Source organism: Podarcis melisellensis (genome assembly GCF_964234715.1).
Source record: "Podarcis melisellensis genome assembly, chromosome: 6".
Classification (NCBI taxonomy): domain Eukaryota; kingdom Metazoa; phylum Chordata; class Lepidosauria; order Squamata; family Lacertidae; genus Podarcis; species Podarcis melisellensis.
In genome coordinates, this window is record NC_138538.1 from 61,306,652 (window position 1) to 61,325,991 (window position 19,340).

General features: G+C 40.2%; 1 protein-coding gene and 1 long non-coding RNA gene across 6 annotated transcripts in view; one reads left to right on the plus strand and one right to left on the minus strand.

Annotated features, from left to right (window-relative positions):
* The window catches only part of LEPR (leptin receptor), a 57,817-nt gene that overhangs the window by 32,736 nt on the left and 5,741 nt on the right, over positions 1–19,340 (plus strand). For both annotated transcript variants that reach the window (XM_081915734.1, XM_081915735.1), the window contains exons 6-11: positions 1,074–1,219; positions 2,050–2,194; positions 8,149–8,442; positions 8,529–8,646; positions 16,100–16,299; positions 18,379–18,527. In XM_081915734.1, coding sequence (XP_081771860.1) covers positions 1,074–1,219; positions 2,050–2,194; positions 8,149–8,442; positions 8,529–8,646; positions 16,100–16,299; positions 18,379–18,527 — 1,052 coding nt within the window. The remainder of the gene's footprint in view (positions 1–1,073; positions 1,220–2,049; positions 2,195–8,148; positions 8,443–8,528; positions 8,647–16,099; positions 16,300–18,378; positions 18,528–19,340) is intronic.
* The window catches only part of LOC309372368, a 66,743-nt gene that overhangs the window by 9,539 nt on the left and 37,864 nt on the right, over positions 1–19,340 (minus strand). The gene's annotated exons all lie outside the window — the stretch shown is intronic.

The window sequence follows — 19,340 nt, forward strand, 5'->3', positions numbered from 1 at the left end:
GTCTCTTAGGTCAGCTGCTTAGTAGCTGTATCCTGCACCAACTGCATCTTCAAGACCAACCTTAAGGACAAAGCCCCACAGAGTGCATTGCAGCAAACCAATCCTGTCATCCACCAGTGGACAGACCACTGTCTCCAAGCTATCCCTAACCAGTATGGCCATAGCTGCTGTACCAGCCAAAGTTGATAAAAGGCATTCCTAGCCACTGAGGCCACCTGTACTTGAGTAACAAAGATGGAGCTAGGAGAATGCCCAGACTATGCACAGGTTTATTTCAAAGGGAGTGCAAGTCCATCCAGCAGAGGCTACTGATCTTTCCAGGACACAGTAAACACTTGGCCACAGCACCCACCCTAAGGGCCTCTGCTTATGGAATTTTGCATTCAATATAGGATTGACTAAGGACCAAATGCATGTTTGCATTTAACATATGTGGCTTGCATGTTTTTGTTTTTTAAAATTAACAACTGTTTGTGGATTGACAATTAAGTCCCCTACAACATCCCCTCTGGCTTTTGTACAATTAAGGGAATGCTGTTAGTCACCCTGAGAATTAGAAATCATTATGTCATCCTTTTGCACTGTCTTCTTCATCACTGAAAGAAGCGCCTCACTTTTATTGCTTCACCACTACAACTGTAGGCTGAGGTTCCATTTCATTGTTACATCCCAGCTATGAAGCCTCTCTTCCAAGCCTTCAAATGCTGAATGATAGAGGGATTTTGAATTAATTGTTTTTTCTTCTTTTGGAAACTGAACAAGCTGCCACCACAGCTCTTCCAGACCACAACCGCAACTCAGGAAAGCATTTATGAATATGTTGAAATACTTTCAGTGAACTGGGGCATGAGGCAGTAGGTTATCCTTCATAGCTTAAAGCCACGTAAGGTTAAAAAGCATGCTCCAGTTACTGTGTCACTTTGAAAGACGTTTTGCATCATTGTGTGTATGCATGTTAATGTATAATATGCATATATTATGAAAAATGAATATAAAATAAAAATGGGAATATAAGTGGCTATTCAGAGTAACCAGCATGCTTAAACTACCTTGTTGATTATAATGTTTTACAGTAAAGCCTGAACCTCCATCACATCTGCATATGGATATGACAGACGAAGGACAGTTAAAGATATCTTGGTCTCGCCCAGCATCAATATCACATCCACTTCAGTATGAAATAAAATGCTTTGCAAATTCAACTGAAAATGTTTGGCAGGTGATGCTTTTCTTGTTCCCAAATTCACTCTATGAAATAAGCAAGCCAAAGATGAAAGTTAAGTTCTGATCTAGAAAATCCTTGTCTTAATATTAACAGCCTTAACATTTCATTTGTGAGAATTTTGTTAAAAAAAATAAAATATCAATAATGCACTACAAAAGTTTCTGAACACAAATAGAACTATAGACTTTTTCATGTAACTAATACAAACAGTGATAGTTTCATATCATGGCATGGTCCAGTAAACATTGCTGCCAAAGTACTATTGAAATCAATTGAATTAAAGTGATCAAAGGGATTAAAACTCATTACTTGAGTTTTACTGGGTTGCACTAACATGGTTTGTGCTGTAGGGGCACTGATGCACAAGATTATTACTGGGGGTTGGTTTTTTTTTTAAAGTGAGATTAAGGCAAAATTCACCTTTAATGGGACCACATAACTTTGGCCTAGCTCAAGCTATTTGTAGAAACGCACTCTTTGAATACATTTTGAACTCTCATGCTAAGCAAGCACAGTTTGGGCCAGAAACCAAACAGATGTGTGAGCAAATAGAAACCACTTCTGTGTGAACACATTAGGATTGGCAATTCCACCTAATGATGTTCCCCATGTACATTAATCCAAAAACTACTTGGTGGGTGGTGACTTGAAATGGAGATCTGGAAGAACCTCTAGGTGTACATGGAACTCCTACATGCAGTTCTTTGCATTATGGCCATAATAAGCCCACATCATATCTGAATGTATGTCTTGGCTTCAAGTTAAAGTGTTGCAAGAGTGGCATTAATAGTGTTGTTCTGTTTGTTTTTGACATAATTTAATAGGTGGTTGAGAAGACCAGGGAAACGTCATTGATCATAAGCAATACACTATTTGATTCTTCATATGTAGTTCAAGTCCGATGCAAAAGCCTTTACGGACCAGGCCTTTGGAGCGACTGGAGCACACCTTATAACTTGAATTTACAAGGTTTGTCCCCGGTGGAAATCTGATTTGCTAGTACTGTGGAAGACAAAGAATGGACTATGTGACTCTTGGGGTCCTGTCCAAGCCTACAATCCTATGAATCTCAACATATGATCATTATCTGTTTTGAAAAACATATCCCTATTTGTAAGGCATGATGTATGAATACATGTTATAGGAATAATATATGTGTGTGGACTTTCTTCACCAGGCCAGGCTGGGTGGCATGGTTCTGCATCTGGAAACCACAGAACAAGTCGTACTTTCAAAGAGCAAAATGATTAAAGAGTTCCTGGACATTTCTTACTTAATCCAGTCACTATGCGAAACTGCTTTATGCACATACATTCCCCCCACCTCCAAACTCAGATTCTAGTTCTCTGAGGGCAGAGCCCAGTTATAGGCACTGAGTGACCACTGAGTAGGAGAATGATACAAGGGATCCTTTTTTTAATGGGATATTCCCCCATGAGTTCCTTATCCTACTGAGAAGATGGGAAACTCTCCCACAAGTCTGGATGCTTCCAGGGGATCTACAGTACTACTACTACTACTACTACTATTATTATTATTAATTATTAATATACTGCCCTATATCCACTGGTCTCAGAGCAGTCTACAGAATAAAATAAAAATACAAAACCACAAAATTCATAATTAAAATAAAAACAATAACAACCCAATAACCCCCCCCCCAAAGAAACCCCCCCCCATTTTAAAAGGGCATAGGAAAGAAGGAGGCCAATTTTACTTTTCCCTCTATGAGCAAATAGCTATCCATTATTATGGTGTGGGGAAAGCACTTGGAGAACACCTTTTTTATGGAAACAGAAAGTGCTTAACTTCTCCACCGGTGAGTGGGCCAACCCCACTGACAGGCATCAGTGTGCATAGTGTGTCTGAAAGACATGTCTCTCTCCCATTTTCTAAGGAAAGAAAAACTTTTAGGGTGACGGAAGGATGGGCTGTAATTTTTTCATGCTTTAGTTCTGGCATCATGTTCAGGTGTGAGGAAGGAGAAAACACAATTCCTGTGCTTGTGAATAGGAAAGCATTTTTCAGTTTCTTTACAAGATCTCAAGGGTATGTTCAGTTTGGATGTGCAGTCAAGGAAAAATAGTCCTGGACCCACTCCTTTGTTTGCCTCTAGCAATTGGCTTTCCGGACTCCATCCCATTTGCCAGTATATTGTAAGAAACTGTTTCTGGCAATGCACACAGAATGTATGGGAAACAATGTAGTAAAGGATTATAAGTCTCTAATGCATAAGATGAAATATTAATATTCAGCAAACATGTGCTTTACTGGTCACATACCATGTTGTGATGAGCATGACGAGAACCTTAGGAAGGGTAATATCTTCCCTGCAGGGAACTCAGATAGGGCTATTCTCTCAATGGCTAATTCTAGTGTTAAACCAATAGAAAAAGAATTAACCCATTAATGAAATTGTGGCAGCAAAGAAGCTGTTTTGTATTCACCTCAGTGCATTAACACCAGAAGTACAAAATGCTGGAACTAAACAATTATATATTTATGTATTTAATTAGAATTATGTTCAGACCTATATTTAACACTGAAGGCTGTACTTAGTGTAAATTGGTAATGCTGCATATTGCAGTGCCTGGTTTGTGGGAACTCCCTCTGAACTGAACTGCACTGGAAATTTATTCTTTCATTAAAGAGTTACTATGCAGGAGTCAGCAAGCTAACCCTTTATAGTGAAACACTTCATTGTAGTATTTTGCCAATTAGTGATCAAATTGGGTTACTCTGGCAGTGTTTTGTCACCCACCAAAGGATTAAGACCAGTGCTATTTTTCCACAAGAAGAGGTGCCAGAACTCACTATGAACACCTCCATCATTCACTTAGAATGGCAATGGCACCCACCTGGGAAGTGCCAGGACTAAGTTCCAAAAAATAAACCCTGATTAGGACACTAGGGACAACTGTGCCTCAATACAATTATTTAACTGTTTTTTCGTGTGACATGCACCCTAAGCTGGGAGTACTAGAATCTGAGCTTGGAGCATATGGACATTTGACCTAAATGTTTCCATACTATGATCACTTATAGTGATCGCTTGTATTATGATGTTCTGTATCTGCACTGTGTTTGTGTGTGTGTTTTGGAGTCCTCTTGAAGAATAGTATGTGCATAGCTGTGGGCACCAAAGCGGCACTGAGTTGCTAAAACCTTATCTATCTATCATCTATCTATATCTATCTATCTATCTATCTATCTATCTATCTATCTATCTATCTATCTATCTCTATCTATCTATCTATCTATCTATCTATCTATCTATCATCTATCTATCTATCTATCTATCTATCTATCTATCTGTCTGTCTGTCTATCATCTATCTATCTATCTATCATCTATCTATCTATCTATCTATCTATCATCTATCTATCTATCTATCTCTATCTATCATCTATCTATCTATCATCTATCTATCTATCTATCTATCTATCTATCTATCTATCTATCTATATCTATCTATCTATCTATCTATCTATCTATCTATCTATCTATCTATCTATCTATCTATCTATATCTATCTATCTATCATCTATCTATCTATCTATCTATCTATCATCTATCTATCATCTATCTACCTACCTATCTATCTATCTATTTCTATCTATCATCTATCTATCTATCATCTATCTATCTATCTATCTATCTATCTATCTATCTATCTATCTATCTATCTATCTATCTATCTACTATCTATCTATCATCTATCTATCTATCATCTATCTACCTATCTATCTATCTATCTATCTATCTATCTCTATCTATCTATCTATCTATCTATCTATCTATCTATCTATCATCTATCTCTATCTATCATCTACCTACCTATCTATCTATCTATCATCATCTATCTATCTATTTATCTGTATCTATATCTATCTATCTATCTATCTATCTATCATCAATCATCTATCTATCTATCATCTATCTATCTATCATCTATCATCTATCTATCATCTATCTATCTATCTATCTATCATCTATCTATCTATCTATCTATCTATCTATCTATCTATCATCTATCTATCATCTATCTATCTATCTATCATCTATCTATCTATCATCTATCTATCTATCTATCTATCTATCTATCTATCTATCTATCTATCTATCATCTATCTATCTATCTATCATCTATCTATCTATCTATCTATCTATCTATCTATCTATCTATCTATCTCTATCATCTATCTATCTATTTATCTATTTCATGTACACCCCAACTTTTCCCCAAGGATCTCAAAGTGGTGTAAATAGTTCTCTGCCTTCCCATTTTATAAAGACTCTCCTCCCTGCAGGAGAGGGGAGTGGTTGTGGGCGGGAGCCTGAGCTTCGCCCCTAGCAGGGGGCGTTAGCCCCCTGCCTTCACCTCACCTGGCTGGCGCCCACGCCCCTCAGCAGGCATCCAACCAGGTGCCTGAGGGGGGGCGTGTTCAGCAGCCTTTTGCTGCGGCGACAGCCTTCGCCCGGCCTCATTCTTCACGTGTCCTTGTGTATTCTTTCCACATTGCGGGGGTCGGGTCCTCGAACCACAACAACCCTGTGAGGTACATTAGGTTGAGAGTGAGTGAATAGCCTATGGTCACCCAGTGAGCTTCATGGCAGAGTGGGAATTTAAACCCAGGTTTCCTAGGTCCTAGTCTGACACCCTCGCCGCTACACCACACTGGTCCTCTTAAACTGACAAAATGGTTTCTCCTTCATAGAGTGGTATACAATGCAGAAAAACTCTGAGCCCTTTTTTCAATGTATGACTCCTTTTCCTATACATGTGCATGCCATTTCTTGTTTGCTGTTCTCTGTATCTTATGTATGCTTTCACTGAATACTTAAATTGACTGAACCTTCCACCTGTAGCTAAAAATTTTACACACACATACAGTGTTTTTTTCTATAAAAAATGTTGAGGAAGTACTCTCATTTTGACTCAAGAAAATCACCATTTTATAGTTCAAATCGGGAAAAGTAAATACAGTAAATGGACAAAAGTACAAAGAGTCACAAAATGTTTAGGGTATGCATCCCCCTGCATCCTCCCAGAAAAAAAATCACTGTATATATATATATATATATATATATGCAGGTTTTGGTGTCCTCGGGTGTCTTCCCGTGTAAAAGTTGGGGTGTCTAGGCGACGTTTCGACGAGGTCTCACTCGTCATCTTCAGGCTGGTGCTTTCGGCTTCTTGTTACTGGAACAGAGCAGGATCTCAGTGTTTGAGTTCCTATAAATACTGTTGAGGGGGTGTGGTGTATAGCCTCCAATGTTCTGGGCAGAGAGGAAGTTCCCAGGCTAGTGTGCCTTTTCTTCTTTTGTTCCTTAATTACTTGAGGGATATCTTGAGTGATTTCTTGAGTGATATCCTGAGTACCACTTAGGTGGGTCATTAGGTGTGGATTAGTTGCTAAAGTCTTTGTGTCTTGACCTCTTGAACTTTGTGAAGAGTTTTTCTGAGAAGATGGCTGTACTGCACTTAGTTGTGCTCTGGCTTGGCTTCGTGTATAGGGGCGAGCTGTGGTTTTGTGGCCTGTGTCAGCCAGATCTGTGTAGGGATTGCAGGGGGTGCAGCATCCGGAGGTGCCACCATGGTTTGGCTACTGGATGGTGTCTGTAATTTATCTGTGGAGAGGGTCTGGGTTTGGGTCTGGTGTGGTTGATTGGTGATGGCGTTCTGTGTGCCTCTGGATCTGGTGTCAGTTTTTGTGGGGAGGGCTAATTTCCAGATGTCTGGCAAGCGGGATGTGTCGTCACGCTTGTTCATGTTGTGAGGGTGTTTCTCTATCTCGATGGCTTCCATGATTATTCTCTTGTGGTGATGTTCCATGTTAAAGAGCAATTTGGAATCTGCAAAATTAATTTCGTGTCCTGTTTCTTTCATGTGTTGGAAAAGAGAGGAAGTTTTTTCTTCTTTTTTGACGGCGTTCTTGTGTTCTGCGATACGTGCATTTATTCGTCTGTTTGTTTGTCCAAACCATCCAGTAGCCAAACCATGGTGGCACCTCCGGATGCTGCACCCCCCTGCAATCCCTACACAGATCTGGCTGACACAGGCCACAAAACCACAGCTCGCCCCTATACACGAAGCCAAGCCAGAGCACAACTAAGTGCAGTACAGCCATCTTCTCAGAAAAACTCTTCACAAAGTTCAAGAGGTCAAGACACAAAGACTTTAGCAACTAATCCACACCTAATGACCCACCTAAGTGGTACTCAGGATATCACTCAAGAAATCGCTCAAGATATCCCTCAAGTAATTAAGGAACAAAAGAAGAAAAGGCACACTAGCCTGGGAACTTCCTCTCTGCCCAGAACATTGGAGGCTATACACCACACCCCCTCAACAGTATTTATAGGAACTCAAACACTGAGATCCTGCTCTGTTCCAGTAACAAGAAGCCGAAAGCACCAGCCTGAAGATGACGAGTGAGACCTCGTCGAAACGTCGCCTAGACACCCCAACTTTTACACGGGAAGACACCCGAGGACACCAAAACCTGCATATATATATATATATATATATATATATATTCATTTCTTTAACAAAATTTATATACGACTTGACTGTAATAAAACCTTGAAGTGGTCTACAAAATAAAACACTGAAATTATCAATAAAAGGCAGTTAAAGAAAGATGATTCGACAACAACAAATTTCATTTCAAAAACAAATGAAAATCAACAATAAGCTAAAAACAGACTAAAACACATGTGACAGGTTGGATAAGTAATCTTAAACACTACAATTAAGAAGAAAAGGGATATTCATTGTTTTCTATTGTAAATTATCATTAGCACTCATTATATATATATTGAAAGTTTACTGCACTGCATACATTTTGGTATGTGATTGTTTTCTTCCAATTTATAATGTTTGTCTCTATTGTCTTTTTCCACTTTGTTTCTTGTAACAGAAGTCATGTATTTCCCTTCAAAAATCCTGGCAAGTGTTGGAACAAATGTTTCCTTTTATTGTATTTACAAAACCAAAGATAAAGTAATCTCATCGGAGAAGATAGTCTGGTGGTTAAATTTAGCAAAAGAAATCCCTAGGCATCAGTACACACTTGTGAATGACTACATTGGCAAAGTAACACTTGTCAACTTAAATGCTATGAAGCCTGGAGGGAATTTCCTCTTTAATGCCTTATACTGTTGTAATGAAAACAAGGAATGTAATCACCGTTATGCTGAATTATATATAATAGGTAAGATCCCTGCTTATTTTTAAATTATTGTTGGTAAATCCATTTTTTCTTAGATTTTCTGTTGATTAAGTTTGTCTTTTAAATAGATGTTAATATCAGCATCACATGTGAAACATATGGCAACTTGCAAAAAATGACTTGCAGATGGTCCACCAACACAGACCCACTGCTTTCGGAGAGCACTTTGCTGTTGAGATACTACAGGTACATGTTCATTTTAATCTGATGTTTTGTGAAAAGGTGCCACATTGGAAATGGTGGGGGATAAAAGCAGGAAGCAAATAAATGTAGTTGAGCCTAGGACAGTCAAGCATCAGGTCTGAGGCCCACTTTTGCTAGATCAAAGAGGAAATCCTGAGATAGAAAGTCTTATAATCAGGAAGATTAGTTTGGGAATTATTTTTTTTATACGTCTTTCCCCTGTTTCCAGTCTGCTGTGATCTTAATGGCAATGTTTAGGCTAAATGTTTATCTCATATACTGAGGTCCCAGGTTTGAGATTCACTAATAGGGTTGCCATATTTCAAAAAGTAAAAACCAGGACACCCCAAAAGTTGTTGAGCTTTTTTTTAGGAATTGACCAGTAATATCATAGAAAATCTAGATGTATGGCACTAGAGACTTCATTCCTGATAGTGCTGAGCACGCTTACTCATTGTGAATATATTATTGGCTCTATCACATCAGACTTTGCTTAGAGGAGGGGACTAAATCCAAGCATTCCCATCTCCATTATCACTTGCATCAAGTGATCAGCTCTCTGATAGGACATTGCTGACTCTGTGTTCAGAGGTCAGTAAAAGGATTTAATCCAGCTAAAATTATTGCTAAGTCCCAGTGGTGTAGCGTGGGTTGTCAGCACCCGGGGCAAGGCAAGTAATTTGTACCCCCTAACCCGTGGATTTGCGCCCCCTAACCCTTGGATTTGCACCCCCTAATCAGTGGATTTGCGCCCCCTAACCCTAACCCCCAGATGTTGCGCCCGGTGCGGCCGGCCCCCCTGCACCCCCCACGCTACGCCACTGCTAAGTCCTATTAAAATGAGACGTAAATTAGTTGCTACTCACTCCTTCCATTGCTTATAGTAGGACTTAAGCCATTGTCTTCTGAAAAGTGAGTAACTGACAATTTTCATTGTCAAGATTGCGTCAGCTAGACTCCTGAAAATGTCTGACAGAAGGTCTTGAATAATAGAAGCCTTAGAAGCTAAAGTGGTTACTGATATTGTTTTGGGGATCAGTTCAAAACAGATGGTGTCCAGTTTAAAAATCTAAAATGACCAGTGTTGAAGGAACACTTCCACCCATATACTCCCTATTGTGCCTTGAGGGGGCCTGGTTTATTATCTCCTTTTTTCAGGAAGCACAGTTACTGTATAAGTAACAAGTTGTTGGGCTTTCTCTAAGTAGCGTGTCACCTCTGGAATTCTCTACAGGAGATGTGTAAGTAGTTGTCTCTAAGTCATAGTTCTAGTGTTCTGTCAAATCTGGGCCACTGTTTTTATCTCATGCATCAATTTCACCAATGAGAACAACTTTAAACTATGCTTAGTTCAAACAAGCTAGAATCAAGCCATGGTGTATCATTCTGGCTTCTTCACTAACCATTGTATCAACTAACAACAGTCATCCAAGTCCAGACATAACATGGAGCTGTGGTTAGTTTAAGACAGATCTCACAGCCATGGCAGGATAGAAGGGGAGTAGAGCATATCTCTCTGGTAGCAATTAGGCTGGTGTAGACAATACTGAACTAGTTGCACCAATGGTACAATTTAGTATAAAGCAGCTTCATATGTTCCTATGTGCCTAAGATTAATCCATGCATGTTTAGGTAATGTGAAGCCATGCCAGAATTATGTCTGAACTGGCCCATAGTTTCTAAATCACCATAATCTTGTATCACTGCAACACTGCACATAGTTCAGATAGAGACAATGTGTAGCAAAAAAGCAAATCCCTTGATCTTTACACTGATTGAAATTTTGCAGGTGAAATTCTGCAATGCTTTTCCAACCGGAGGTCAGTCATGAGTTGATGTTTATTCTTCCCTTGATGCTGGTAGTTGAAATATACTTTTCATAAAAAAAATAAAAAAATCCTGTGCTAAATCTTCAGAGAGAATTGTACTGATTTAATCTGCATTTGTTTGTCTGACATTAAGAGGGAAAATACAGCTAAATATGCCACTGAGGGGCCAATTAAATAAGCAATTTCCTTTCTGGCTGCCTGCTTGAAAGGTTTATGTGCCACAGGTATGTCTGGCCATTCTAATAATATAGAATATACTTTCAGTACTTTAAAAAAACAACAACCAATCAGCCAATTTAAGACTCACCCATATATAGTGCTTCTGTCAAAGCAACTCCCTAGTTCCATTCCTCCGGGTTGAATACAATAACCACCATGCATATTTCTCCTTTTACTAACCACAGTGCTACTTATGCCTGTGTATACTTGGTTGGTAGTGTGTTAAAGGTTAAGAACCGGTGGCCCAGCTCACACATCACATTAAACCATAGTTTGTTTTTAACTATGGTTTAATGTGAATGAGCACCAGGATAGTACACTTGGTCAGACGGTCTCACTGCACTCCTCCCTCCTGCTGCTCCAGGAAACAAGCCAGAGTGCAGCTTATAATGAGAACTGAACCTGGGCTCATGGTTTGTTTCACCCAAGAAGAAATTTTGTTTATGTAGTTGTTGACGTTCATCTGTCTTGGAAGATAATGGAAAAGTACACCTTCAGGGGTAAAGTAGAATTGTTGGAGAGTTTCAGCGTTTGTGGCTGTGAAGACCAATACAGAAGAGACATGTTGTATTGTAGGTGTGTAGATGAAGATATCTAGTTTTGCTGCTACAGGTTCAACATGGCGTTTCTTCTCTCTGTGTTTCTTCCAAAAGTCATTCCGCCTCTGGTCACTGTTGTGAATATACAACCTGTCTGTCTCCAGACTGCAATAGTCTGCAAGGGATTCCCGTATGGCGAGGTTAATGTTGCCAGCCTTCATGTCATGTTTGCAGGCATCTTTGTTCTGCAGAGTTGGTCTGCTAACAGCCCTAATGTGGAAGCTATCTGCTCTCCCTTGGGGATCCTGCCATCTTCCATTCTGTGGACATGACCAAGCCACAGTAGATGTCGCTGAGAACATGTTGGAAATGAGGTCTTAGGAGAGCACACATTTGTTTAAGACTCCACCCTGCCATGTGATGCCTAAAATCTTCCTGACACAGAGATATGGAAGGCATTGAGGCATTGCTCCTGCTGGGTGTAAGTTGCCCACGACCCACTTCCATAAAGCAGCATGCTCAAAACGCAAGCCTGGTAGACCTTTGCCTTGCTATGTTTGGTTATGACCAACCAACCAACCAACCAACCAACCACAAGTTCAGGTTCAAAGGTCCCAGCAAGCCAAAGCTTGCATTGTTTCATGTCAGCAACAGGGCCGGATAACTTTTCAGTAATATGCACATTAAACCATAGTTTCTTTTTATCTATTTTTTAAATGTAACATTCAAAGCAGATGTTTGCAGAAGGATTCCAGAGACCCATATGAACTTACCTATTATGTTCCCAGTTGGACATTTTATATCACTGAGTGCCAACTCGCCTTTTACACTAGCTCAGTACTTGGTTATGTCTGCTGTGTGCCACTGAACATAGGTTTGCTATGAAGTCTTAGTTGGAATTGTGGCCACAGTCATTTGGATTCTTATTTGATCAGAAGTGGGTGAACCTGCTAGGTGGGTTGAAAACACTTGCAGGGCACAATGGACATATTTCTAACCAGAGGCAAGCAGTATGAAATAGACTAATGTTTATCAAAGCATGAGCTGGGTCATTCTAAGGGAGCACATATACTTGCTGCCAAAGTGGAGTGAGTAAACAGGAGCTCACAAGTGTTTTGTTTTGTTTTTGAATAAGCTATGACTATACTGAGAGGCAAAACAGAGCCATGTGAGTGTAAGACGAAGTGGGAGGTCTAGACAGCTACTCAGCTTCACTGGGTGTATGCTAAGGAACTGTGCTTTTATAATATCAAAGATCAATATGGAGCTTATTGTGGGACAGTCATATCCAGAGATGTCTATGTGCATGTGCAAAGCACTTCACCTTGCACTGGGGGTGGTGGGGAAGATTCCTCACCCCCACCCCACAACTCCATTCTCTCATGCCTTTTGGTGTGCTGCTCTGGAATAGCCTCTTACCTATTGAGAACAGCAAAGTAATGCCACTAGAAGACGCAGAAAACCATTTGAAGTGCTTTGGATGCCTGCTTATGAGTCAATATGTTTTTAACGGTGGTACATTTGGAGACAAAGCATGGCATTTAGCAGTGACAATCTATGGCATAGTGAGCTGGGAAGCTGCCAGGTAAACCTGCCTATCAAAATACAAACGTGGCAGTGTTTACATTCCTACTTCTAAGTGTACTGTCAAAATGCAGGCCAAATGTGTCTTTATAGTAGAACCTCTACTTATGACTGCCTCTACTTGGGCCTGATCCAAGTTGCGACTGTGGCAAACTCGGAAGTAAATACTTGGTTTGCCGCAATTTGCCCATGCACAGAAGTGTGCTGCCGCCAAATGCGCCTGTGCACAATGGCACTTCTACCACCAATTGGATTGACTTACGGATGGACCTCTGGAACTGATTACGTCCATAAGTAGAGGTTTCACTGTATATCCTAGTCATTCATTCACCGGGCGTTTCTCAAATTACAGTGGTGTTCCACCCCAAAAACACATACTGTACTTGGAAAGCATGTGAGAGGCAACAATGTTGGACTTGATTTAATGAAGCTATAACACCAGGTTGCTAACATTTCACAAAGATCCACTGCAATTAGCATACTGTTACCATTTGTTATGAGCTGAGAATTTGTCAAATGAACCAGTGTGGTGCAGTACTTAGAGTATTGGGCTCATATGTGAGAAAACCCGTTCAAATCCCTTCTTATGGGAAATCTGGGAAAGCCTCTCAGCCTAACTCACTCTCAAGTTTATTCTGCAGTTGCAGACCCAGATCTGAGCATCTCCTAGAATTGAAGGGATACATATGTCTGGCACTGACACAGATATCTGGCACTGACAGCCTTCTGGCGGTTCCCACGCTGCAAGAAGTGAAGCTACAGGGAACCAGGCAGAGGGCCTTCTCGGTGGTGGCACCCACCTCGTGGAATGCCCTCAGTAAATGAGTAATTATATAACATTTAGGAAACATCTGAAGGCCGCCCTGTATAGGGAAGCTTTTTAAGGTTTAATGTTTTACTGTGTTTTATATATGCTAGAAGCCGGCCAGAGTGGTTGGGGCAATCCAGCCAGATGGGCAGAGTACAAAATAGTATTAGCAGCAGCAGCAACAGCAGCAGCAGCAGCAGCAGCAGCAACATGTCAATTCTGAGGTTTCCTGCCAGGGAAAGGAGTATTAGATTTGGCTCAAAGCTGCTTGGCTGTGGGATCTCTGGGTAGGCTCTCTCAGAACCTTAGTTCCCCACCTTCAAAATGAAATTATTATTTACCTACTTCACAGTAATTGTGGAGAAGAATAAGACAAAGGATTGTGAAGTATTCTGTGTGCGAGAAATGCTTTATAAAAATAAATACAAGTTTTATTTAAAAATTGAGGGTAACATATAGCCTTGAATAATTTTTGTTCATGAGTGCACACACAAATGAAAATATGCTACCAATGAGCGAGAAGGAAATTAAGAAACTTGTCTCTTCACCAGTTTCCACAGCCTGCAAAATAGTGTACAAAGAGAATAGTATAGCTGATTCATGTTTTATAAAAATTACTCAAGAATCTGTATTTTGAGCTATCCATCTACCTTGAGAGATTCCAGATAGAATTGGTAGTTTTGATTCTTTATAGCAGGAATGGGGAATCTGGGATCCCCCAAGTATTCATGGGTTACAGCTCCCATCATTCCTGACCATTGACCATGCTGGCTCAGCTGATGGGAACTGAAGTCCAACAACATCTGGAAGGCCCCAGATTACCCACCCCTGCTTTCCAACACGCTCTTAGGCCAGTATTAGAATAATTCATTCATATTCCCAACAAGATGTACATTAGAGCCAGTTATTATTATTATTATTTTGTGTGGCAGGGTTCCCAGTGATTTAAACAAGCTGCAAGGTATGCTCTTTTTCTAGTGAAATTGCCAATACATTGCCCATTGCTGAATAACTAATGTGAAACTGAATAGGAGCTGGGCACATCTTAATTTCAGAAAGACTTCAAACTCTTGGCTTGGTCAAGTGGGGCAAATCACATCTGTGATGTAAAACATTAATGTAGGGAACGTTTGTACAGGTGTCTGCTTGCGAGATGGATATGGATCTGTCACAAGGTCTGTGCATTTATATTTATCTTGTAATAGGTACATTAAGAACCTTTTTTAATGATTGTTTGAGTAGCCATGACCTAAAATGGAAATGGAGAGCAGCCTTGCTTAGCCTAAAGTACAATGACCAAGGATGCAAACTGATGTGTTCCTGCAAAATTTGCCCTGCTCAGGTTGAATGTTTTGTTAGTTCCTTAGACTACAGCTCAATAGTGCTTAATTTCTAAAATTGAGGTACCGAGATCCAAATAGACTTACCAAAGGGATAATCAATGTGGTACCCACCAGATGTTGTTGGACTACAGTTCCCATAATCCCTATGAGGCAGTTCAAAGCAGTGGCGTAGCGTGGGTTGTCAGCACCCGGGGCAAGGCAAGTGATTTGCGCCCCCTAACCCGTGGATTTGCGCCCCCTAACCCTAACCCCCAGATGTTGCGCCCGGTGCGGCCGGCCCCCCCTGCACCCCCCACACTACGCCACTGGTTCAAAGTGAATTAATACACATTACCATCGGAAGAGGGGATCCCTGTAAGAGTATTAAACCTGGAGATTAAAATTACCTAAATGCACCACTGGCTTCAGGCAGTGTGGGACAAGGCAGTGATGCAGAGAACAGGTAAAAGAACATGGTGGGGATAGCAATGGCTTCAGTCTAGGCCCAAGCCTTGAAGCATGTTAATATGAGGGTGCCATTTCAATGCTAAGAATAACCCACAGCAATGTCAGTATAAGCTCATTACCTTTTTGAGGTTCCATTCACTGACCTGGAAGGCTGTAACACCCCCCTGCCCCCCGCCATGGAAAGTGGTTATAGGTAGCCAGTGGGGAGATATAAACCTTCACTTGCTTCATCTATTTTGCATTCAAAATATCACAAGAATTTCCCTTGGATAAGCCTGACTTCTGTTTTGCAAGGGAATTCAGTCCCGCTTGCAAATCTAGCACCATGATACCTTTCATAAGCAAAAATATGTTGGTGAAAAAGGTAATTTAACAGCAAAGAATAATTATATGTATGAGTTGTTATTCCCTTTTCAGTGTTCACAGGGATTGTTTTGGTTTTGGGAACCATTTTTAAATGACTGATTCTGAAAGAGATATTTAGTCCATTTCAGCTGAGTAGGCAGAGAGAAATTCTTAAAAACAAATTTTGTTAAATTGATGGGTAAAAAACATGGTGTTTGAGGGCTTTCTCATCTGTATTAGGTTTTTTTACAGCATATACAAATGACAGTTTTGCATTGTTAATCTCCAGATGCATATAATCTCATAGCTAAACTGAAAACAATGTTTTCATGTCTTTTTAAGGAGTGATGTGTATTGTACAGAGTCTCCAAGTATGCCTTCTGATTCGGAGGTAAAAGAATGCACTTCACAGAGGAATAATTCTTACGAGTGCATTTTTCAGCCTTTTTATCTCCTGTCTGGATACACAATGTGGATCGAGATTAAGCACTCACTGGGGACAGTGACATCACCACCAGTGTGTATCCTTCCAAAAGAAGTAGGTAAGTGAAAACATTTTCTGAGAGTGGATCATTGATAAGTTTGGGCCTCCCAAGGTCTCCTAGCCCAGGGCCTCCAGTTGCTTAAATTTGGGCCTGCCTGGGACCTTCTGCATGCAGGGTATATGACTCTACCTACCACTGAGCTATGGCCATTCCCCCTGGTGCTTTTGTACCCACAGGTTGCAGTATATTGCCTTTCTCAAGGGACTTGGGCATGCTATCCAATTCATTAGGAGTTTCTTTCAAATGATGTTGCCGAGGAAAAGTAGTTTGTAAAGTAGCTTTTCACTTTTGTAGAATACCAATAGCTTTTAAGAGGAGGGGGGATTCTGGACCCTAGCCACACTTTCAAGATGCATACAATATGGAAAATCCCAGCCACCCCACAGTAATTCAGACTTTAATTTGAAAACTGTAAATTACAGAACTATAATATGCTTCCTTCTCGCATAAGTGCCTTTGTGCCTGCCCCCTCCAGTTCCTTATCTCCCCCAGCCCATGCACACACACTATGGTCTCTTCTCTAAGCATTTGTTTTTCTTATGGTATTTAAATTATCCAGTCAATGATGGTGAGCTTGTGTGATGGCCAGTGACAGCTGGTTTTATTAAAACTGAAAGAAAATTAAGTGTATGAATTACCACAGCATGCAATAACTAGATATTTCCAACAATGGCTTTAATTTTCAATATTCCTCATCTCCTTTTCCATTTTCCATCACTTCCTTGTTACTTTCCCCCTGTTATAACTTGTCTCCAACTGAACATATACCATTCATAGGGAGTTTATCCCCAAACTACACCCAGTTCATATGGATTCTCAGCTTCTTGGTGATGATACGCTTAGTATCATACCCAACGTTTCAGATGGCATGTGGAATAGAACATAAGGAATTATGAACATTTTGAAAAGAAAAGCTGTTAATAACAACGAAATGTTCATGGCTTTAAACTGGGGTGGTACCACCCTAGTTATGGAATATGCCCTCCAAAGTGAGGCTCATCTGGTACCTATATGAAGACATTTTTATTCTCCCTGTGTTTTTCCATTTTATAGAGCATAGAGTTCTGCTTCAGTGGATTGTTTTATTGAGATTGAGATTGTTTTATTGAGAGGAGACCCACTGAAATTAATGGGCCTAACTTAGTTATGTCCATTAGTTTCAATGGATCTGTTCTGTGTAAAACTTAGTTGAATGCCACACAATATATTTTAGCCCTTGAAACCATAGTTTAGTCCAGTTGTATTTCTCTCTCTCTCTCTCTCTCTCTCTCTCTCTCTCTCTCTCTCTCTCTCTCACACACACACACACACACACACACCACGGCCATCCTTGTGCTTGCTTTTTTTAAACTGGTATTGAAAAACTTCAAAATTACTGAAGTACATACAAAACAGTTCTTGCATGAAGGAGTGCCTTAAGATCTTCAGAGGAGGCTCTTTTCTATGTTCCATTGCCGGTACAAGTTATTAATGTTGTGGTGAGGAAGACAGCCTCTCTTTTGTGATGGCACCACAGCTGCAGAATGTTCTCCTCATAGAAGCATAACTGGTGCCAGTGTTGCGCTGATTATGGCTCCTAGTTATCTATCTACCCAGGCATCTTAATGTCTTATACTTGTGATTGTTGAAGTACTCTGCTGATTTGGCTGTCCCTGTTTCTGTCTATGTTATTTGCTTTGCTGCATTATTTTGGCCTGTCCCATTTTATTCCATGCTTCTGTATAGCAAGCTGGCATCAGAATGAGCCAACATGGTGTCCTTCAGATGTTTATGGACCACACTGACACCATCCCTGATCACAGGCCTTGCCCCCTAAGGATGATGAGAGCTGGAGTCCAACAACACTTGTAGGGCACCATTTTGGGTACCAGTGTATAGATGATGGTCAAGCTATAAATATTTTTAACAAAATGTAATAAATGAATTGTTAAGAAGACAGGATACAGCTATAATGAATATATATAAAAAAATACATTGCTCTAATGCCAGTTTGGTAAGGAAGAACTGACACACAGCTTTATAGATTCTATTAGAGACCTCATAAACCAGTAAAATTTATTTTGTTTAACTTTCTAGTGAAGCCGTTTTCTCCCTCCAGTGTCAAAGCAGAAATTACAGGGGAAGCGGGACTGCTGAATGTGAGCTGGAAAAACCCAGAACTTCCAAAGAATGACCTCCAGTTTCAGATTCGGTATGCTGTCAACGGAACAGAAATTGCCTGGGAGGTATGGCCACACTTAATCTAAATTAGCCTGTGCATCATGAGATGCAAGGGTGCAATGGCGTTTTGCTGCTAGTTTGTAAAAATGTGTGGATTCCAGCATTTTGTTTGTCTAGCAAAATAAACATTTGTGACATGCCTATCTTCAGTAGATCAACTTTCACCCATTGTGTGTGAGGGAGGGGGAAACTGGGGTGTATTTTCCACGCCAATGAGATTTCCACTATATGATGGGTTATTTTCAATTATGAACAATTACAAACAAAAACTATATTTTAAAGTAAAATGTAATGAAAATATTGTAATCTTTCTTTAAGAAAAACCCACAACTTTATTACAACTGAGAACCAATGCTAATAGTTTTGTGGGGTGTTTTTCTAACTCCTGGTAGAAAATTGCCCTTGGTTGGACAAATATGGTTTGTGCCCATTTGCTGACACCCCATAAACTTCATGACCTTTCTTGACCTCCTTCTGCCTATTTGTCTATGAAAAAATGATGGGATGCTTTACTACACCAATCTGTTAACATTGGCTGGCTTAGTAAACACACACAAAGACAAAATTCATTGCATTTCTGGTGCAGTGTTTGTTTGTTTGTTTTCAGAAGGAAAATGGAAAGTGGTAACTGGCTGAAATTTGGGCATATTTTACAGGTGACAATTTGTGACAGTGTCCAGGGAGAACTGTTCTTCAGGTCAGCTTATGTGTGACTTGCACAATGAAAAATGCACTGGGGAGTGCTTTGGCCCCTACAAATTGGATGAAGATTAAGTAGCAGTTAGCCTATTGAAGATTTAAGATCTTGGCCTGTCACT